The sequence below is a fragment of the Crotalus tigris genome, unplaced genomic scaffold, assembly GCF_016545835.1.
Source record: "Crotalus tigris isolate CLP2741 ecotype Arizona unplaced genomic scaffold, ASM1654583v1 scf7180000024340.7048381, whole genome shotgun sequence".
Taxonomy (NCBI): domain Eukaryota; kingdom Metazoa; phylum Chordata; class Lepidosauria; order Squamata; family Viperidae; genus Crotalus; species Crotalus tigris.
This window is the reverse complement of record NW_024100510.1, coordinates 5,102,668-5,126,718: the sequence shown is the minus strand read 5'-3', so window position 1 is coordinate 5,126,718 and position 24,051 is coordinate 5,102,668. Positions and strand designations below refer to the sequence as shown.

The window sequence follows — 24,051 nt, the reverse complement described above, 5'->3', positions numbered from 1 at the left end:
TATCATGTTAGATTGTATAAGCGTAGATCATATTCAGACTATACCTATATTAGATTGCAGCCTTATATGGAGAGTGGAATTAGGATATAAACATGCAAATTGAAATCTGTTAGGCACAAAAAATATAATAGGTTGCTCCAAGGATTGTTCTGTAATTTAATGGGAAGGAGAAAGAAGCAAATAGTTTGTAGAAAATACACAATTTAGCTGCTGAAGTTAGACTCATTTTACTCTTGAGTGTGTGTTTATAAGGTACTCCTATCCCAGCCCTAACTACCGCTAGATCTGTTCTAGATCTAGATCTGTTCAACCACTTTATGTGCCCTTCCAAATTAGATAGAGGCTAGCATATATTTAATATGTAGAATTTATTCTTAATACAGAATTATTCTTTTAGAGGTAAATTATTATAGATATTCAAAATAAAGCGGTCACATCCTTATATGTAGATGAACAAGTACTATCAATTAATTGCTAAATTTTCGATCACATCTCTTACCTGTCACTGAAAAAAATAATACAAATGCAGCCAAAATATGATCTTCTCTTAATTTTATTATTGTCAAAAGCTTTGAATTTTGTATCTTTTACAAATCAAAATGGAATCAGTGATCTGGAAGAAGAAAATAAGCTGCAGAAGCAGATCTCCATTCAGCAGGAGAAACCTATTTCACCTTAAGAAAGTAACAGAATAAAGCTAATCAGAGCAATTTGTAACATATTTGCTAAGCCTTAGAATTTCTTTCATATCATGATGCTACAGCCCAAGAAGTCAGAGTCAGAAAAGAAGATACTTATAAGGGAGGAAGATCTGAAATAATAATTGGCCTCAGAGAGTGTTGAATCTCAGAAGTGACATAATAGGGTAAAGGGCCTTCACTGACATACATGCCTTTGTTTATTACACCAATCAATGAGTGAATTCTATCCAGGTATTACTAAGAATAACTTTCAACATGTTTTAACTTCTTAACCAGGTTTTGGGAAATGCAAAATGTATTAAGAATAGATTTTACTGAGGAAATCACCAATTATTTACATTATTCAAAAAATTATATAGATTAAAGAATATTGTGATATTCTACAGGTTTTTTAAAAAGAAGAAAGGCATCCATCAAACTGACTAGACCAGGGCTTTTCAACCTTTTCACCCATTGTACCACTTTTAGGATATGGCAATATCAGAGTACCACCAGTCGCCTAGCAAAGTGTCAAAAACTTGATAACCAAAAAAAAAAAAAAAAAAGGAAAAAAGTAATGAAGTACAGGTAGTTCTCGACTTATAACAGTTTGCTTAGTGATTGTTCGAAGTTACAGTGGCACTGAAAAAAGTGCCCCCTAAGCCACAGCTGAGCAAGACACCCGGTTGCACTCTTACTCCTTTCCGAGGTTTTCATTATTGTGAGCATTTCTGTTGAGGATTGGCAGCAGGGGTGGGGGGATGTTTGGTTTTTATTCCCCCCATCTACTGGGTGGTTGCAGCAGGTTTTGGTCACTTCACATGACCCTGGGATACTGTGACCGTCATAAATACGAATCAGTTGCCAAGCATCTGAATGTAAATCACAAGACCCTGAAGATGCTGCAATATTCCAGCTGATCGGCGCTTCTTCTGGGCTCAGCGGAAGCGCCAGGATCAGTGCCGAGCTCCAGCTGAGCCCTGACAGTCCCGAAGAAGCGCTGATCCTGGCACTTCCACTGAACCCTGACAGCCCTGCAGCTCCAGCCATCTCTCGCTCAGGCGGTGCTGTCACCAGTTCAGCTCCTTCCCCTACCCTGCTACCACTTTTTTAGGATGGTCGTGTACCACCTGCTAGGTGCCAATGTACCACAGGTGGTACCTGTACCATTGGTTGAAAAGCCTTGGACTAGATGGTATAGGCCAATGGCTAAAAAAAAAAAATCTAATTTACTAGAGGTCTGCCTTTAAAACTGTGTTTTTCTGCCTCATACGTAAGAACAAATAATACTCCGTTGGGTTTATGCTGCCGTTTATAAAAATGAAATAAAGAAGGAAATCCCTCCCTCCCTTCCTTCCTTCCGTCTTTATCTCCTGTATATACTTAAGAAATTGTTTGAGACCCTTTGAACTCATATGCCATTTGTTGGTTTCAGGTGTCTCAGTATCACAATAACTTGAGACTTTTCATATTAGTTGGCATTCATATCTCTGGCTGGAATGTCACTGGAATGTATGGGCCTTGCAGCTCTGTGTCTCAGTAACCGAACTCCTTGGAAAGGAAGGAAGGGTTCTTGGGCTATGAGTCTCTCCCTCATTTGGTATTTACAAACAATAGGAATGCAGGGATTAACATCGTAGACTTCATTTATTACACTTGGGTGGATACAGCAATTATGTGTCTATAAAACCTGTAGTAGATTGTGCAAGAGTATTAACTTACATGATTATATGGATGAATTGCTGTTCTGCTCTAGAGACCCTGATTACTGAAGGAACTTTCAGATGTATCAATGAAAAAGGACAGGATTTTTTTTCCCACTAGCCCACATTATTTCCCACATTATTTCACCGCACAGGAAAGTACATAGAAAGGACATCTTTTTGTTTCCAACTTTATTTAGCCAGATGAACTTTATTAGTGATTAGTGTATTCTTTCAACCTTGTTTAAGAGAGCTTAAGTAATCTTCTTAAAACCTGTTTCATGGGTAGAAACACAATGGTCTTTTAATTCAAGAAAGCTGCTTGTTGAAAGATGCAGTACGTAAACACATATCTATCTATTCCTATTGCTTAACTGTTGTTTTTGCTACGCCTGAGCTCCACTTTAACCACAATGTTCAGTCTTGGTTTTTGGAAATAAATTAAAATGCACCTTATTGATGTATGACAAACAAAATGGTTCCAAAGCAGCATACAATTGGAGGGATCTCAGACTAGATTAAAAATAAGCACTTTAAAGCTGTTATAATGGTTGTGTTTACATTTCTCTCTCTCTTCATTCCTTCAAAGTTATCAGGTTTCGCAAGCATTCTGTTCTGCCAGGATTTGGAAGCATTCCAGTTCAAGCCAGACATTTTCCTCCCCTTGCCTAGACCCCTCTCTGTCTCTTTTAGATAGGGACACTTCCCTTCCCCCAGCCAGGTTTTAATGGAGTTGGCCCAGGCTGCAGGAGTGTCTTTTTGTGGGGAAGTCTCTCCTTCTCTAACTTGGTGAACCCTGATAGGTTTATCAAGTCAGAATATGTTTGTTTAGACATATGCAAGTCCAAGGCATTATGCCAGAGACATGGGATTACGTGACAGATTACTTAAAAAAAAAAAGTATTTGCCTTCTAACAATAGCCATCACCATGGTAATCTGGCATTTTCTCATGTGGGCTGAAGCAGCCCTATCAATGTGAAAAGAAATCATGACTCTAAATTCTTTCCTCTCAGGTGTTGAGATCTTGTTGATCCTCCACTTCATAAATATCTGGTCTGCTTTTATTAAAAATCTAGATTGAAAACTCACAACTGAAAAAAGTCCTGTCTCTTACAACCAATCACTTAATTTTATCCTTTGAGACGAAAGACATTCATAGGGGGCCTGCACTTCTATAGGTTCTCATTTGCAGCTCAGTATGTATAGATCATGGCTTCACTTTGCTATGTGTTTGTGTATGTGTATCTAAATCCTAAAGGGAAAAACAAATCAAGATGCTTGGGAAACTCTGAAAAATGAGATTACTCAAGCCCAAACACAATATCACAGAAAAAGAAAAATAAGAGATTTCAGAGGAGACAGGTATAGTTGCATAAAGGACTTTCTGATAAACTGAGGAACAAAAAGCACAAATACAAAAAATGGAAAGAGGGACATTTAACAAAGTAGAATACCAGCAAATAGTCCAAATCTGTAAGGATGGGGTCAGGAAAGCTAAGGCTTAGAATGAAGAAAGACTTGCAACAAATGCCAAAAATAATAAAAATAATTCTTTCAATATTTAAGGAATAAGAAGAAAGTCAAGTAACTGATAGATCCACTAATGGGAAAAGATGGTAAGAAGGTAAAGAGCAGCAAGGAGAAAGTAGAATTGTTTAGTTCCTTCTTTGCATCTGTGTTCACGCAAAAGGAAAAAATAATTTCACTTATCAAAAACAGCACTGTGGGAAACAGAATAGGAAAGCAGGTTGAAGTACTCAAGTAATTAATAATAAAGCACCTTTCTACTTTAGATGAGTTGAAATCAACAGGGATCAGATGGTTTACCTCCCAGGATACTGAAGAAGTTGGCAGATGTGATCTTGGAATCACTGAACAGAATCTTTCAGAGTCCTGGAGCATGGGGGAATTGTCAGAAGACTGGAAAAGAGCTGACATGGTTTTAATTCTCAAAAAAGGAAAAAAATGGAACCAGAAAACTACAGACCAATCATCTTGATATCAAAAACCTAGAAAAAATAATCAAGCAGCAGATTTGTCAGCACATGGAAATGAACAGGTGATTAATATAAGCCAGCATGGGTTTGTTAAAAACAGAACATGCCAGATAAACCTTTCTGCCCTTTTTAATGAAGTGTCTAAATTAGTGGATTCAGAAAATACTGTGGATATAGTTTACCTGGACTTCAGTAAGCCATTCAACAAAGTAGACCATAACCTACTTCTTGATACAATGTTGGATAAATATTATCACCACCAGATGGATTCGTAATTGGCTGACCAATCACATTCAGCATGTAGTCCTTAATGGAACTACATCTATGTGTAAAAAAGCATGCACTGAGGTATCTCAAGATTTTGTCTTGGGCCCAGTACTCTTTGAAATCTTCACAATAGTAACTGTGAGAGGGAGCTAGGTGTCCTAGTGGACCACCACTTAAGTATGAGCCATCAGTGTGCTGCAGCTGCCAAAAAAAGTCAACACACAGTCTAAGCTGCATCAATAGCATGAAGATTACAAGAAGTGATAGCACTGATTTATATTGCACTAGTAAGGCCACACTTGGAATACTGCATCCAGTTTTGTAAAAAAAGATGCTCAGATGTAGAAAGAGCAACAAAGATGATAAAAGGGTCTTGGAACTAAATCATATGATGAACAGTTAGGGAAAGTAGGTATGTCTAGCCTCACAAAGAGAAGGATTAGGAGTGACATGATATCTGTCTTCCAGTACTTGAGGGGCTGACAGAGAAAAGGGGGTCAAGTTACTCTCCAAAGCACCTGAGCAAAGGACAAAGAAGCAATGGGTGGAAGCTCGTTAAAGAGAGAAGCAACCTGGAACAAAGAAGAGATTTCCTGACAGAACAATTAAATACTGGAACAGCTTGCCTCCCCAAGTTGTGGGTGCTTCATTGCTGGAGGTTTTCAGGAAAAGATTGGACATGATTTTCAAATAAGTGACAAATAGTGATATACTTACACATCTTGAATCTGTTCCATTCTTCCATTGCTCCACCTCAAAGGCCTTATTAGGTGGCTGTTTGTAGTCTTCCAGAAGCAGCAGAAAAGATATGGCATACACACTTCGCCCCAAACTGAGGATTGCACAGTAAAGGTCAACTGGCTCCCAGCACCACCAGAACTACCTGCCATTAGTAGGCCTCCAACTCTTGAACATTGTGGAAAATGTTTTACAAAGGATACTGAGTTAGGGAAGGCACAGAGGGTTGGTCCAGGAATGCATCCACACAGAAGGGGGGTAACTTACCTAAAGATTGCCCAAGCAAAAGAGTTACTGTAAAGAAAGAGGAGAAGACTTTGGTATCTAATTGGTGAAAGATCTTCACCAGAAGATATTTCCTTTACTTTTCCATTGCTGGTTCTCCTTAGATACTTTTTCACCTGTCACATTTAATTACTAGGTCCCTTAGACTTGCAACATGCCAAACCCGACATAGATTGATTTAATGGGTTGAAAGTAAAAGTATTAAACAGCATATTCTGTGTATCTAACCTACAGGTTAACAGAGTTATTCTAGCAACTTCACAGGTGCAAATAATTATGAGTGCTATTTCTACCATCTGTCTCTAATATCTGACAATGTGAACATTAGGAAGCATTACTAATTGTAAAATTGTAGTTCTAGCTAGATTAAAAGTCATAGCACAGTTGTTATTTTATTTATTTTACATATATACTGCTTTTGCAAAGGGATGAAAATAGCTATGATATAAATCAATATAAAAGAAAAGAAAATACAGTAAGTATTAAAATTAATAACAGAAAGTCTTGTTAAAGAGGTAAAACTTATTTTAAAACAGAGAAAGTAGTTCCCAACAGAATGTGTTCATGGGAACAATGCAGGAGAAAGCAATTTCCCACATAATTAAGTTGGCTTCTATAACAGGCATGTTTAAGTAGACCATTCCAGCTGATCTTACTGCCATGGCAAGTTCAAAATGAGAAATATGGCCCTTCAAACAGTTAGGCCTGAAGGCACTTTGTGTTTTGAATACTATATTAAATTGTGCCTACAAAACAGTTGGCAACCACTGAACATTTTTCTGCATGGTCCCAATATTATGTACTTGCCCAATATTGGCAGATCCAACTGGATCAGAAACAGACATAGTTTATGTTTATAGTTTAATAGTCATAATTGTGCATCCCAGCTCTCTGCTGCTTTTCAAGGAGTCAGAGACAGATGAAGTTCAAGGAAACTTCCAGACTATTTTATTTAGGAGAATACAGCCCCATCTAGAATAGGCTGAATTCTAATCTTTTCTTCTACTAGTTAAGAACTGGAATGACAAATTGTTCACCCTGTTAAAATCCAGCTTGATAACAGAGACCAAGAACACTGCAGAAGCAATGCTTATAAAGACTGGACCTGTCACATGATCCAGGAAAATGCTATGGGCAATTTTATAAAAAGCTACCATTCTAGGAAAGAAAAAACTGTGAAGTTTGGAAATTAGGAAATTAGCCAGCTTTTGCTGGAAGGCTTAAAGTGGTGATAGGGAATGGGACAAAAAATTGAGATTCCCTGAACTAGAAATAGCTGCTTTGGTTTTTTTTCTTGCATTCCCACTTTTCTTTATCTGTGTTTTAAAAAAACAAACAAAGGTCTCTTACCTCTGCTGCTAGAATGATTCCGTTTTTTTATTCAAAAAAGTGCCTAAAGCTATTTAAAAAATAGGGAGCTTTGCTCTCATTTCAGCATTTAAGTAACAGTTATGAAGACTGTACAGCACCTTGTTTGGAGAATTATAAGAACTTTTCTTGTGTAGAGCCTAGGGCTTAATTATGTAATTATGTCTCTTGGGTAGATTATATATTTCTTCTCATAATTATGTCTACCCAACAGACTGGAAGGACTCCAAGATTTCCGTTTTCTGGGATAAAAATGGTTTGGCTAAGTTTTGTTGCTTTTAAAATAAAAACAACCTTGAATTGTACAACTCAGCTGGAGGGTTGAATATGAAAGCCAATCAAAAGAGCAGCACTTATTTTCACAATTAAACATTTATATTCATATAGAAATGTTTAGTGCAGAATTGGGTTTTTTCCTGACTTCTTTCTGGAATCCTGTTGTATAGAAGCACTAATTTACTGTTTGTTGATTGCAGATGATTTATGACACTCTTATTTTCCCTTTCAGAATAAAGCTAGATGGTTGTTTTGGAGCTGAATCCTATCAACATATTGCCTGAAATTTAAATTAAAAGATAAATTGCCCTGCAGTGATGCAATAGAAATAACTTCACTCCATTGCAACAAAAGCACTGTTTCAAAGAATCCAGGCTTAATTCTTACATACTTACTTTATACAGTGGGCACAATCCTTCAAAAATTAGTTATAATAAGTAATTTGATCTTGTGTCTTACTCAGAAATAAGTTTATTGTGGATTATTCTTAATGTGTGTTATAAATGCACAACTCATCCTACTAATTCATATATATTAGTAGGACAAGTCGTGTGTTTATAACACACACACATCTATATGTATGTATATATGTATGTATATGTATACGTATATATATGTATTCTAAAATGTCCCACCAAATCTAATGGGGCATGTGTATAAGATTGTTGTTGTTTTTTCATCAGTTACACAAAGTAATTTTCTCCTTACTCTGTGCAGAAGTCAATTTTGTGTGAACCTTTTTTTTTTGGTCAGAAAACAGAATCAGGCTTTGTTTTCCCCTTATAATCTAATGGAACATGCAAGTTGGATGTTTTAGTTTAGTCCATAAGCAAAAAAGTGTAGAAGGAAAGGAGGGAGGGAGGGAGGGAGGGAGGGAAGGAAGGAAGGAAGGAAGGAAGGAAGGAGTCATTTGGAAGATTCCCCCCCCCATTGCTTGATTTCATTGGAGTTGGGTAAGAAGAACTGATTCCAAATTTTTCCATATGCTAGAGGAGGCAGTGGAGGTTAGAGGCAGAAATGATAAGCCATTAGGATCAGCTATCAGGTCCCTGTCTAGAAATCCTTCTGGCAAATAAGAACACTATCCTTTGGAACATTTACTTATTGTTCTGTATGAATAATTCACTATTCCAGTTTCCACTATTCCAGTTTTCTGGAATAGTGCTTTTTTTGGTGTGATTTCTTTGCCACTACGTGTATTATTCCTCATTTGAAAAGCACAATTAGCAATAGATTTCTGTAGTTGAGCAAACTGCCTATGTCTTAGTCTTGCAGCTTGAAGTTCTTCACTCTGTCAAAATCTAAATTAGCCAGCAACACAGAATCTTCAATTACATATTGCAATGCTGGACACATTTACATTTTAAAGAACTTACAACTACAAAATACAACTGCAAAAATAATAATAATAATAATCCTCACCTTGTGTAACAAATGGAATGAGGGATATACTATAGTTGACCATAAAAACATTTGGGATTTCTGCAAAATGATATGTGGAATGTGAATCCTATACCTAATGTAATAATATAATAATCCTAATATATAACATCCTAATACGCTGATGGGGCAGTCTATGCTGGGGGTGGATAACAGACTGTAGCAAAGATCCCTATCCCGGTCTCCTGCTCTCTTGGTTTTTAGTCTTTGTTTTATTAATTTTTCCTAATTCTAATAATTTTGTAATGGGTGATATATAAATTTAATAAATAATAAAATAAATACTGAAGAAATAGAAATATGGGAATATTTCTACCCATGTAAATCCCAAACAATGGCTGAGCCATTCTATAAACACCTCAAAGAATCCATATGATTTATGATAAATTCCTATTTTCTAGAAGTGCAGACTACTCTGTCTCCTGCTGGCAAAATTGTGAGGAATCTATAAAGCTTTTTCAGATAAAACATTTGTATCTTCTAACGTAAATCCTTATTGTTTACCTCATTATAAATCTATCACCTCCAAAGGTGATAGATTTTTTTTTATTATTATTATTATTATTATTATTATTATTATTATTATTATTATTATTATTATGGATCATCGCACAGTCAGCCAGATGTTCAGACTGGATTTGGCATTTTGTCTACCTATCGAGTCCTATCCCAGGACATCATCATCATCATCATCATCATCATTTCCTTAATAAAATATATCCTAAGTTTTGTCTTCATCACACTATACAGCTTTTTACACTTGGGTAATAGCTCAGCAAGCTTATTTTGTCATTACATCTTTTGGTCTGTTCCTTTAACTGTTGCCAAATTAGATTTGAGCCACGTGTTTAGCATGTGTATTATGCAGGAAGACATTATGCCATGCAAAAAAAAAAGCTCCCCTCTAGCTTTGTGGGTGTCATTTTCATCCCTAGCTTGTTTTTCTCTTCCTTGACTGCCACTTTACTGTCTATCTTTTTTTTTAAAAAATTAAAAAATCTGTCCATTAGAGAAAAATGTACAAGTCTACATTCTTAACATTGCTTTACTATGGATTTGTTATGTTGTATAAGAGAGAGAGATAAACAATAGAATTGCATCTTTAAATTAAAGACATTATAATTGCAAATAAATGTTAGTATTTATTTTAATCCCACTTTTATTATTTTTGTAAATAATTTAAGGCAACAAACATCACTAATGCTCCTTCCTTCTATTTTCCCCATAACAACAACCTTGTGAGGAGAGTTGGACTAAGAGAGAGAGAGAGTGACTGGCCCAGCTTCATAGAGAAAGAGCAATAATTATTCTGTCAAAATAAGATATGTAACTTAATTAAATTAGGTTTTAGATTAAATTAATCAAATTAATCAAACTTCTATTATTTCATTAAAAGTCCACTAACTATATAATTCTACCTTTTTACCCATTGCTATACTTAGTTTTTAGGGTATCATAAATCATTACATAAAGGCAGTCCTTGACTTAACGACCACAACTAAGTGTGTAGTTTAGTCATAAGTTAATGCATGACTGGACTTGATTTAAAGACCATTTTTACGAAAGTCATTAAAGAACCACGTGATCATAAGTCAGAATGCAACTTTTCCTGGAAAATGGCAAAATAATAATAGTAATAAATCACAACATACGATCACGTGACTCTGGGTGACTTGAACTGGTTGTAAATGCAAGCCAGTTGCCAAATGCTGAAATGCAATCTCATGACTGTGAGGGTGGTATGGCAGTCAAAACTTCAAGGATGTGTCTTAAGTAACTTTTTTTAAATCTGACATAACTTCAAATGGTTAAATGACAGGTCAGAAATTGAGGATTATATGCATTTGAGGGGAAAATAAGTTATTTTGATTTATTTGGAAGTTCTCTTCTAATACAAGCTGTATTAATTGCTTGTCTTAATTTTTCTGCATGAAAAGATTTCCTAAAACCGTTTGATTCAATACTATCTCTTAATATAAATATAAGCAACTGATATTCTGAAACTGTATTATCTCACAAAGAATAAACTGTAAAATAGTTGTAATGTTGAGTCAATGCAATTAGGAGGATAGAGCTAATTGCAGGCATCAGTCCATTTATTATGGATTCTAGTATCCACATTACGTGATACAGGTAGTGGCCCCAAGGAAAAAAACAACACTTTACAAATTGCCTAGATCAGTACTTTTGCCATATATTGTGCTCCTATAGCAAGAGCATTATGACTTCAAAATGGTCTTACTTATTTATGCCCCCCTATATTTTATAAATGATTTCCCCAAATTTTCCCACTGGAATATGTCCTGGTTTGTCGTTATTCCACAAAATCATATGGTGCAATGGGGTAGGAAGATTGCTGAGAAGCTAAATTAGGGTTTTGTTTTGTTTTTTGCATAGGATACACATTCGTATTTGAACAATGTTTAGTTTTAATAACTAAATTCCAGGCAGCGTGTTCTAGGGCTGGTTAGTATCTGGTTAGTATCCAGCTGAGATGTTTGTTGAACCAGACATTCTCCATCTTTGATGCTTGTTACATTGTTATCTTGTTTCTTAGCAAGGTATCACCTAACGGAAGGGCTTTGCAGTTGCAGAAAATTATAGTTAGCATTACTCATGCTTGATTACATTTGTAAATTGACTTAGTTTCCCTATTGGTAATGCATTTCTAAAAAGTATTTAAAAATTAGTAATTTTTCATACAAGTAGTACTAGCAGTCTTGTTAGAAACTCTTGCTAATATTGTAGTGCATGTAGTCCTCACTTACTGACCACAATTGTGACTGGCAACTCATTTGCTAAGCAATGCTTAGTCATAAAGTGAAAGATCATGTGATCATGCCTGACTTACGATATCAGTACTGGCTGTGGTCATGAAAAAAATCACTCAGTCATTAGGAACAATGTTATGTGACCACAACTTGTGACTTCCTACCAGTTTCCTCATTTACTGCTGGCTGTGAAGGCCTTCAATGGTGATTATGTGATCTCAGAATGATGTGACCATCATAAATGTGGTTAGTTGCCAAGCACCCAAATTGCAGTCATGGGATTGTGGGGACGCTGCGGTGGCCACAAATTCAAAGACTAGTGGTCAATCTTCTTTTTCAATATTGTCATAACTTGAACAATTGATGAACAAGCAGTCGGTAAGCAAGAACTAGCTGTTTTTGCAGCATTGCTTAATTGATGATTCAGAAAATGAAGTTAAAAGGTCTATAGTAAAATCATTCTTCAGTTCAGGTACTCAGAGGAGAATCAAGGCCATTGAGAACCTGGTAGACTTTTAGTTCAGTGAAGTCTTTTGCTAAAAGTGATTTCAAGTAGCAAGTGCCAATAAAAATGCAGCAAAATAAGGCTTTTTATGAAGGAGCACAAAAAACAAGCTGATATCTGCCAAAGTACAATTAAAAAAACCTCAAGAGGCAAGCTTCTTCAACCTCACCCCAAAACCCAGTTACAATTAAATATGATGAATATTAACAAACAGTTGTATTTCTATCGGAAAGAAAAAAACAGTGTGGAAGAGCAGAGGGGGAACTCAGAGTTGAGTAAGAATGTAAGAATACTGGTTACTAATTGGCAGGAACCCTTAATAGAAGAATCCCTGCATCATTTGAGAATAAATGATAACATGTTGTTGAACATCTGATTTGACACTTCTTAAATATGATATATTACTATGGCGTTCAACAACTATTCCAAAACAAAAATAAAAGCTAAAATGTTATTTTAGCCCATCCAGGAGAAAATAGAAAATAGCCTGGTAGAAAAGTATCAATTGCATTTGCCCAGCTCAGTTTACCACATGCATGGAAAGCCTCAGTACAGGGGGTGAGGCCAATGAATTCTAAGAGTGAAATATTAAATGTATCTTGCCATGTAGTAATGGATAAAAGAGTTATGAGTCTTACACACAATAATTTGGAAGAAGTCTCCCATGAACTTAATTTTGAACTGTCATAGATAGTGACTATTTTATTTACACGGACATGGAAATAGGAATGAGGAGAATCAACAGCAGAAAACTAAAAGTCAAAATGAGACTGAGAGGACATATGGAGACTAACAGCTATATTGAGGACAATCCACAGATGAGATAAAAAAAAAAGTCAAGATCGCAACCATGACTATCCAATCAAAGTCTTGTCCTTTTCTTATGTGTGTTCAATGTAATATGCACATACAAAAGGGGGCAAGACTTTAATCATGCAGACTGAGCTTCCACAGACACCTCTGACTATAATAAGTGACAGTTTTTAAAATTCTTCCTTCAACAATGCACATCTTCTTCTTCTCCTTCAAAAGGCCTAGAAAAATAATTATTATAAAATTATATTTACTCATTTTTAAACACCACATGTTTTAACCAAATTGGGAATTTTCTATCTTTCTCTGTCAATCTGTATCTCTGTGGACTACTGTAATTTACCCATTTTTTCTCATGCCTCATTATTAGCTGGTGCCTTTCTACAGATGCTCCATAGTCAGGACATAATAGTTGCATCTGAAGTGGCAAATTGAAGAAAAGCTTTACATTTTATAAAATTCCTGCTTTTAAACAATTAGTTGTATTGTTCTGATATAAATTGCTATAAAAACTGCAATGATTTGTCCTATGCCTGGATAGCAATACAAGTGCCTTCCTTGTACCAATTCTATAGTGAGTGAAGTAACCCATACTTTGCTCCCTGCACCCACTGCAGATTGAATCTGAATTTTCTTTGGTCTCGCAATAATAAATAAAGCACTTTAATAGTACTTGTCATGCTAACCACCCTTTTATTTTATGATTTGCTGTTTCCAGGGCACAGACAGAAGCTTGATGACTCTAAACCTAGTTTGTTCTCTGAGCGTCTCAGTGATTTAGGGCGCATTCCTCATTCCAGTATGAGAGTAGGGGTCCCGACTCAGAGCCCACGGCCCCCCTTGAACTCTGCACCAAGCCCTTTTAATCCACAAGGACAGAGTCAGATTACAGGTAAGAGACAGAGCCATGGGCTTGTACAGACCATGGTAATCAATGATTGTAGGTCTTCTGTTGCTTCAAACTGGAAAAGGATGTTGCCAAATAAAAGCATAAGCAAATGTAAATTACCTGGGGATAGTTTTTATTTTTGTAGTATTGATTACTGGGACCTTTTAGATTATTCTTTCTGATTTGAAATCAAAATTAAAAGGCCTTACAATAAAATCTGAAAAAAATGTTCATCCTTGGGATCACTTTCATGTATTGATAAAATATATTTGACTATTCCAGTGGGGTATATTTATTTAGGATAACTTGCATAACATAGTAATTTCCCTCAAATATTACCTTAACACATGTATCCAATGTACAGTGCCGAGAGTCACTTTGGACAGTAAGATGGGTATCATATAAATTTAATAAATAAATAAAATTATTCCAATATCAAATTATAAACCATAATTATGAATCAACCAGCACTTAAAGTTACAGACATTTCTTCAGTTTGCTAGCCAAAATGGATTTCATTGTGTAAAATATTATGTACAGAGAAGTAAGGAAATTCTAAAAAGAATGATGGTTCATTAAAAAAAAGAAATAAATTTAATAAATAGTTATTTAAAATTCACATGCAGCTTATAAAGAAGAATAAGGGGGGAAATGTAAATAATAGATTACCGTTACGCAATCGCTGTAAAAAAAAAGGGAGAGGAGTATAGATTGTGCGTGTATGTATGTTATGTTTTGCTTTGTTTTGTTTTGTTGGTTAAAAATAAATAATAATAATTATAAGCAGCTTATTGAATACAGCCAAACTAGATTGTCTACACTGCATAGCTAAAGTTTTAGAACTTTAGAAAAAGTTCCCTTTTGTGTAACTGGCATCTGTTTGCAGATCTAGTCAATTGAAGTTCTGAAAACATACTTTCTTTGAAGAAGGCTGTCTGGACCCTAGGCAATCAATTTTCACTGTAGTCTATTCATATATTACTTATTTGTAGGGCACTCATTTATAGTGTCAGGGGTGGAATTTGCCTTCTTGGTTTTCCCAACATTATTCTCCTACAACTACCTCACGGCATTCTGTAATGAGCACATAAATTTTAACTAGAGTTGCCATAACCTGGACACCTCATTTTTTAAAATATGTGTCTGTGTTTGCATATATTTATGTAGAGAGATAGAGATGATAGATCTCCACCAGATTTTGATCTTCAAAGAATTCTAAGTCTTTGCGTCACTGATGCCTTGAATTCTGATTAGAATTCAAAAGTAAAAATGATGTAGCCCTTGCAAGTATACAGTGTGATCTGTAAGTATGTACACAACATCTTTGGGGCATCTTTAAGTCATGAACCTGATTCTTTCAGGAGATCACCTCCCCATTTAAAACAGCTTGAAGTCCTTCTAGAATCTGAATATCTCTGGACTAAACATACTCCCGTATCATCTAGAACAATGGTTCTCAACCTTTTTAATGCCGCGACCTCCAACCAGTCGTAAGTTGAGGACTACTCAACTGGTGCAGCACCATTTGCAGAATGGGACTTTTGGCGGGCTCAGCAGGGCAGAGACAGCCTGGACAATTCCTATTGGCTTTTGAAAGCCAATAGAATTAGACTCTATTCAAGAGAGTCTATTCTATTGGCTTTCAAAAGCCAATAGAATAAAAGGGAGTAGCACAGCTAAGGAAAAGGGGGAAAAAATGGCAGACTGCGTTGTTTGGCGACCCCCGTGAAATGGTCGTTCATCCCCAAATGGGGTCCCGACCCACAGGTTGAGAACCACTGATCTAGAATAAGTTTCAGTTTAACCAGCTTCCAGAGTTGTGGTATTAAAAAGTTGCTTGCATTCAACTACTCGATGCCTGTTCTGTGCATTTCTTCCTTATTTAGGAATAAGGATGAGCCCAAAAATTCTTCTACTCCACTATTGTGGGTCACGTAGTGACTAACCAGATGCAGGTATAGGAGAATAGTTGTTCTCTTCCACTTTTGTGTCTTAGAAACTGGTGTTTAAACAGTGTGCTCCAAAAGGTAGCTTACAATCATCCAAACTGGTGATCACTGAGAGACCAGTTCTCCATATATTCATCAGCCCCCTTGTAAAGCTCTAAATTGCTGTTCCTCACCCCATTTCATGCCATCGGTCCAAAATAAAGCACGGTTTTGAGGAAAGAAGTATATCCTTTTATATCCTTTCCCTCTAATCACAGAGGATATTTCTGAAGTTTAACAGGGAGAAAGGAAGAAAAATTTCTCTCTACCTCTATTTTCTATTACTATATTCATTTCCTTCTAGCATGTCTTCCCTTACCTATCTTCATTTAAAACTAAAATAACAACAACACAGTTTTCCAGGGAAACTACTCTAGATCCCTAGCTGCTTTGGCAGTCCTTTTTCTGCATGTTTTCCAGCAATTTCTATCTTAAGGACTCCAGACATGGAATGTATCTTTTTAGCAGAGTCACAAACCAGGCGAACGTATCATGGAGCTTTTCATCTTAAGATTCCCTTCCTGGCAAGTTAATTACCAGTTTCTATCCTACTAATGTATGTGTGAAGTCTGAGTTTTTAAAATTTATATACGTTATTTTCCACTTGCTTAAATTAAATAATACATGATTTGCAGCTTACCACTGACCATCTTTACCATGCTATTGATTATTTACAATCTTGGCCATTGATATACTGTAGATAATTTTTTAAGGAATCGCTCCAATATTGATCAGAGATGATCAATATCATCATTTCAAGGTGAAAATTGCTCATTAATTCTTATACTTGTTTTCTTATCTTGTAGCCAACTCATAAACCATGACAACACATATCTCCAGAGATTTTGTAAAAGGTTTTATGAATTATTTAAATGCTGAAAGCTGCAACTTTTAGTATCCTAGTCTAAATACCTGCACATACTTAGCTATGAATACATAATTTATTCTTAGTAGGTTTTATTCTTACTAGGCTTGTTTGGTTGGTTGTTAACAACACTATATTAAAAATGAAAACAAGTTTCTTGACTTCAAGGGGTGATTGCTTCAAATCACAAAGTTAATGTCTTACAAGTTTTGCAATGTAATATATGCAATATATGTATGGTAGAAAATCTCCTACTAGGCTGTGGTTAGCAGCATAGTACATTTTATTCTAGATCAACAGCAGTACATTAAAATCTTATAAACAATAGCTGTTTATTTGAATGGTATTAAAAAAATAACCCTAGGAATTATCAGTTCTAGCTGAACAGTAGCAGTAAATAAATCCCATCCAAATGAGATGACAGAGGTCATGCTACTTGGCAAAAGAGAGCAATTTGTATTGTAAAGAATTCTTATTCTCTGTTGAAATACTCATTGGCTTTCTGGGATAGTGATGATTTTTGCTATGCTCCAAAGTTTTTATTTTAGTTCTGACTGTGTTTTTTGTGCACACACTATTCTAAAATGTTCGTTGCTGAAGGCTCAGTGGAAGAGGCAATCAGAAAGGAAGAACCTGAGCAGACTGAACACAATGCAATGTTAGGCACTGAATGTGATTTACTTGTAGAAAAGAAAATAAATACTTCACTATATAGTGTAATAGAAGTACTACTTTCAAAAAAATTATCTGCAATCAGGTTAAAATATTCTTCCCCACCCAGGATAGTCTTGTACTTCTCTGTCACGAGAGTGCCAAACTACCAAAATCAAACCTTTCTTATCTTTATAATAAGTTCTCAACTGTTTAGTTTTGTAGAAGGGCGGGAGGAACCCCTTTCTTACTAGTCTAGGGATGATTCCATGCAATTTTTAAAGGTAGTACAATGCTCATACACGATATAAATGGAAAGCATGTAGTGAAACAATGGTTTATAACCATTTTCTAAAGATCTGGAGTTCCCTGCGAAGGTCACCCTAAGGCAGGACTAGAACTCTGGGTCTCCCAACTTTCTAAACTGACATTAAAGTTCTACAATTGACCCTGAAACCTGGCATCTTATGAATGAAAGCTAGGTGTTTACAAGATATGTTAACATTTGGAATAAGGCCGACTGAAAACAAAGAGACGTATTTCTATGTATATTACTGCTAAAATGATGATCCATGTTATTACACATATATCTGCATATTTATATTTGACATACCTTCAAAACCTGAATGCAACCCAGCAGAGAATTATTGTGGCTTGAAAAATGTCTGACAAATCCCAAATTTTTGCATTCTCAGACAGGAAGCAAAACCAAGAGGCTTTTTCAAAATCCTAGTAGTCAACCAATCACAGCTAGTGAATCACAGGTTGATCTTGTTATGAAATGCATTGTTGGCATGTAAGGAAAACTTGTCATTGATTCATTGTAAGCATAAGCATAGATACTATTTAATCTCAAGTGAAACTGCATATTTTTATCAGAGAAGTAAATGTTGATTCAAATATTACATTTAATTTTCTTTTTTAGGATTTATATATTATGTTCTCTGAGATTATTGTATACATTTTATATTCTCTCCTTTGTGTGCCTTTGTACTTCTCCTTTATACTCTAGTGGGTGCTGACTGTCTCTTTCTTGCATACATGTATGTGTGCACACATACAATTTATTTATATCTGCTGATTTAAATCTAAGGGATATTAAGGAAATGCAAAGCATGCAGCATGTACATAAATTACCAGATTTAACTGAATACATAATAAATTGTCATTCAGATACAAAACACTCAATAAGCAGATATTTTTTCTTAAGAAAACATAGATCCAAATAAAATTTAGAACATATATAAAATATGTATGTTTGCTGCATTCCCACCCCAATAACTGCTATACCTGTAAAGTTTGTATAATATAAACAGATACTTTTTGCAATATTTTAGAATCTGTTTTTAAACTGTTACTTTTCTAAAATATAATTCTAAATTGTTGAGATAGGAGGAAGTTAAACATTCAATACTGTAACATTTTAGTCAGTGGAAATGATGCTATCTCCATGAAAAAGTTGTAGATAGTATAATTGAAAGTTTATTTTCATTGTGGTAATAATCTGGTTGTATTAACTTTTTAAGTTTGGATTAGAACAAGTTTGGATTTTGTTTTTTAGAGTTGATCTTTAAGTTAGCTTTTAGCAAAGTCTGCTGATGGATTTGTTTTCTCTTCTCAGTCTCCTTGAGGTAGAAGCTGTGCTTATTATCAGTTCAAATTGTTTCATGGTCTTAGAAGTCCATTTTCAACATGCAATCATAAGTGATCACATTATGCTGGTTTCAAGAATAGTACATTGCAAATGTACCTCAACAATGCATACTCTTTATTGTATTTCTGTGGTATTTCTTATTTCCTAATACAGGGGTCTTCAAACTTGGCCCTTTTATGACTTGTGGACTTTAACTCCCAGAATTTCTCAGCCAGCATGCCTGGCTGAGGAATTCTGGAAGTTGAAGTCCACAAGTCATAAAAGGGCCAAGTTTGAAGACCCCTGTCCCAATAGCATATTTACACTGAATACTTAGCTTGTCAATCAGCACATGAAAAATATGCAGATTAGAAAAATATGTCAGTTGTGCATATAATAATTTTATATTTTAGAAAAATGTCTGAAATAATATATGAACAAACATAATTGTGAATCAAATAAGTAGGTTTAGATGTGATTATGAGTTTGTAATATGAGTTTGTCAAAAGTAGCATATACTACAAATGTATACTTGCTGTTGGATGATTCTATTAATAGATATAATTATTTTTTAGAATATATACAGGATCTTCATGCTGCTTTGTTAATACCCAGAGTAGAAAGAATAAAAATAAGGACATCAAATCTATTAAGTATGCATTTTTGAACAGTCAAAATGTATGAGTACTTAATAGACTTGATATCTATCATATTCAATATTGTTGACTGTAGATTGTTAAATAACTGTGTGACTTGTATGCTAAGTAAACCACTGCTCTATTTTGCTGACCTAGGAAAAAATGGCTAACACTGTCAGCTAGGTAAGGTCCTGTTCAAAAAGGTGCTTTTCCTATGGATAGCTACGACACTCCCTCTGCTGTCCAATCTAGATCTTAGTTTTTTAGTTTTATAGACTAAGTAAGTTCCTTCCTCCAGTTCTGCCTATCATTTTTTACTTCTTTTCCAAAGCCCAACTTCTTAATGGGTTTTAACATTTTGTATTTATGTATTATAATCAGTGACTGTCCTTTCCTGCTGCAAGAGATGTTTCTTATAACTTTTTAGATGAATGGCTAAAGAAGGAAGTGTGAAAGATAGGACCCTGCAATGGCCTCTGGAAAAGGAACAAAACTTTATGACAATACTTTACAATGGAAATACATTTCAGTTTGTTAACTATTTTCCATTGTAACATTGGCAACAAATATTTGGGGTTCAGTAAAACCTGGTCTTATTTCTTTAAGTTTAATGGTCTACCAATGAGGTTTTTTTTTAAATAAAGAAATAATCTTTGTAAATTATGATTTTGTCATGTTAACTTTCCATAGGAAATATATGAAGCCTCCTTTGTTCATTGGTGGCATATTTTCTGTGCTGCATTTTGCAATACAATGTGCTTTAGATCTGCTTCTGATTGAATATATTTTTATAATACATCTCGGTATTTTTATTTGTGGTTTTATATATTGGGCCTGTCTGTACCTCCTCAGTTCATTAAGGCATTATTTTTAGCTATGGACAGGGAGATTTTATGTTCTTTCAGAGAAATTGTTTGACTTTAGGTTGATAGGAATGATTTTAGGTGTCAATCTATTTCCTTCCTTCCTTCCTTCCTTCCTTCCTTCCATCCATCCATCCATCCATCCATCCATCCATTCATCCATATGTTTCTCTTTTAAAACATTACTGAAGCTAGTAGCTGAAACCTGCAGCTAGTATTTTTTTTTTAGAAGTGTGGCTAATACGCCTGAAAATGACCATGACATGGTCATGGATGATAGTTCTCAGACATATTTCTGCAATATATGTTAACTGCCCTTAAGGGACGTTCCCATCTAGCTGTCATGGACCATGGCTTTACCACTGGTCTTTCTGGCAAGGTTTTGATTGTGTTCTTAGTGACTGGCAATACCCACCAGAGTAGCTGATTTGTGAGATTTTCCATAATATGCTTTCAACATATCTAGTGCTTTTCTTGGGTACCTTTTAATCTCTGCATTCCCAGACCTTACTCTAAACGACTTGGAGTAGAGAGGCACTTTCATCTTACTCCTATAGAAGGGCAAGTATTAGTAATCACTTTGAAATAGTTTCACAAAACCATCTTTTTAGCAAATAGGAGTTAGTGATTCGCTCAACTTATTTCTTCCCTTTTGCCCATCTTTTAGAGTGAAGGCATGTCATAGGCAGGTGGATGGGTGAGAGATCTATTGTTATGCTTCATCTGCATCTGTCTACCACCCAGCAAATTATATCTTAAAACAAACCCAGGGTCTTTCTTATTAAAAGGTTTTGGGATTCCCTGTATATTGTCAGCAAGTTGGCTGGGGTGAGTCAACCGGGGTGAATTATCTTAGAGCCACAGAAAATGACTCCTAAAAAAGCCATTCAGGGGTTAAGCAATGTGCAGGGTCTATAATAGATATTATGCAATAAAAGTCTCACTTACAGAGTGCAGTTTTTTCTGTTAATTAACTGAAAGAGAGAGATTAATACCACTTTACAATGCCTTGGTAAGGTGACACTTGGAATACTGCATCCAGTTTTGGTCACCACGATGTAAAAAAGATGTGGAGACTCTAGAAAGAGTACAGAGAAGAGCAACAAAGATGATTAGGGGACTGGAGGCTAAAACATATAAGGAATGGCTGCTAGAATTGTGTATGTCTAGTTTAACGAAGAATAGGACGGGGGGGGGGACATGATAGCAGAGTTCCAGTATCTCATGGGCTGCCTCAAAGAAGAGGGAGTCAAGCTATTCTCCAAAGCGCCTGAAGGCAGGAGAAGAAGCAACGGATGGAAACTAATCAAGGAGAGAAGCAACCTAGAACTAAGGAGAAACTTCCTGACAGAACAATTAACCAGTGGAACAACCTGCCTCCAAAAGCGGTGAATGCTCCAACACTGGAAGTTTTTAGGAAGAGACTGGACAGCCATTTGTCCAAAATGGTATAGGGTTTCCTGCCTCAGCAGGGGGTTGGACTAGATGACCTCCAAGGTCCCTTCCAACTTTATTATTATTATTATTATTATTTAGATGATGTGGATTTGTCCATTTGTATTTAATTCTAATATGAATATTATTTGTTTTAATTCTAAAGAGTTATATGTGATCTGGAATCTTTGCATGCAAAAGGTATTTTTATTTTTACTTGGCATAATATTCCAGAAACCATAATCATATTTCATTGTTCACCACAGACTAAAAAAATAGCTTTCTTTGCTATTGACGTGTTTAAAACAATTGGTTACGTTTCACAAAATGAGGATGGGATTACCATAGGCTGGGAAGCACAGTTCAGTGTAAGAAATAGCTAAAAATGCTATGTGCAGGATGGGGAGTAAGAGTTTTACATTAAGAAACTGAGATAAGAATCATGAAATCTGTGGTTTTACTTGAAACTATTCCTTCTCCCTAATTTCAGGAGACCTCAGGAGATGTTTATCACCACAGTGCCTAGATTTCCGAAGCAAATGCTTTTGCTTTTTCCTAGACCTCTATTGCTATCACTGCCCCTCTTCCTTCTTCTGAATCACTCATACATAATTATTTCTATGATTCAGTCTAAATATGCACCTTGGTTGCTGAAAGCATTTGTTTCTTGTCTTACCTGTTGTAGCTTGTATCATTGTTTTCTTTCTAAGATCTTTTAAATGCTTAAATATATGCTTAAAACCTCTGCCGTCTTTTTTTCATAATTGGTTTTTGAACCTTATCCTCTTCTCTACTTTAATGCAGATAGTTAAATACAAATACCATAAGCATATAATGTGGTTTTTCTTGAAAAGGTGCATGTAATAAGTTATGTATGTATGTATGTATGTATGTATGTATGTATGTATGTATGTATATGTATATATATATATATATAGGGAAGTTTCAGAAATCATCAAGCATCATCTCAAAAGCTGGACACTGTTTTGGAGCTCCTGCAGCTCCACACATAAGTTTTAGCGGACCTAAGCTTGGCAACATTTACTGGTATCCTGATTTAGAAAAGTTTTGGATTTTAAGCTTTTGTCTGTCTATGTTAGTTTAATTGTTATTGGCATTTGTTATGCTACCTACTCTGCTGGAATTTGAATGTAAAAGAAAAAAAAATCAGATTGCACTTTCTTTAGGTATCTACTCTAACCTATTGCTAATAATCAGTTTGCTTTTGTTAAGCAAAACCTTTCTCAGCCAAATTCTTTCTGAAATCTTTTATAATGTGCTAAGTAATGAATTATAGTATTGATATATTTTACTATATTTAATTAGCAGCTACTTAGCATTGAAATAAAGTTAGGACATTCATCCCTAAAATTGCAAACAAAATAATTTTTTTGCATTTAGGAAGCACTTAAAGTGTAATAAGTATAATAAAGTTATCCATCCATCCATCCATCTTTTATCTTCAAGCAAATCATGTCTGAATAGTGGAAGGGGAAAAGCTGAATCTACAAGATGTTAGAGAGGGAGAGAAAATGTTTTTCTTGTGATTATATAAATTTCCTGAATGGCAGAAAAATTTTCTTCTGCCAGCTAATTTATTATACACGGGTCTCTATTTGCAAAACAGTGGTAAAATTACATTAACATACAGTTATTCTATAAATAGAAGTGCTCCAGAAAAGATAATGGTTTGCTGCTCAAATATCTTCCCAGAAGAATCAGAAAGCAATTTCTCTTGCATGGATGAACAAGTTCTTCTTTTCAGTCCTGCATTGCTTGATACTGTTAACAGGGAACTTCTTTTCCAGCTTATTTTTCCAGTCAGGAAATGAAAGTTGATTCAGATGAAAATATTATTTGATTCAGATCAAAATATTCTGTGAAGTGGGATTGAAAAGCAAAGTAACTGTCAGAAACCAACAAGCAATATATCATTTTTAATATAAATTGACAAGTAATTGTGCTGACTTCCTGATGTGTATAATCCTGTGCAAATACTAAAAGAATTTACAGGACTTTCTCACTGTATCACTTTCACACAACAAACATAGCACTTGGATAAAAGTTTCCAAACATGGTTTCTAGCATCTTTTGGTAAGTCCAGAAAAGGCTTCAGTCTCAACCTACCAAATTACATGTTATAGCCTAGATCAGTGATTCTTAAATTATTTGATCCAATTATTCCTTTTCCCTGCCTCAGATAATGTAATACCCCCCAACATATTCTTGTTTTACACAAGTGTCTG

General features: G+C 35.3%; 1 protein-coding gene across 12 annotated transcripts in view; it reads left to right on the top strand.

The window, feature by feature from the left end:
- RUNX2 (RUNX family transcription factor 2) overlaps positions 1–24,051 on the top strand; it is a 268,350-nt gene that overhangs the window by 123,258 nt on the left and 121,041 nt on the right. For 8 of the 12 annotated variants that reach the window (XR_005554635.1, XR_005554636.1, XM_039326192.1 and 5 more), the window contains one exon: positions 13,563–13,736. The exons of the other annotated variants lie outside the window; for them this stretch is intronic. Coding sequence is in view for 6 of the 8 variants with exons in the window: in XM_039326192.1 (XP_039182126.1) it covers positions 13,563–13,736 (174 nt within the window). In the remaining 2 variants the exon portion in view is untranslated. The remainder of the gene's footprint in view (positions 1–13,562; positions 13,737–24,051) is intronic. 12 annotated transcript variants of the gene reach the window in all.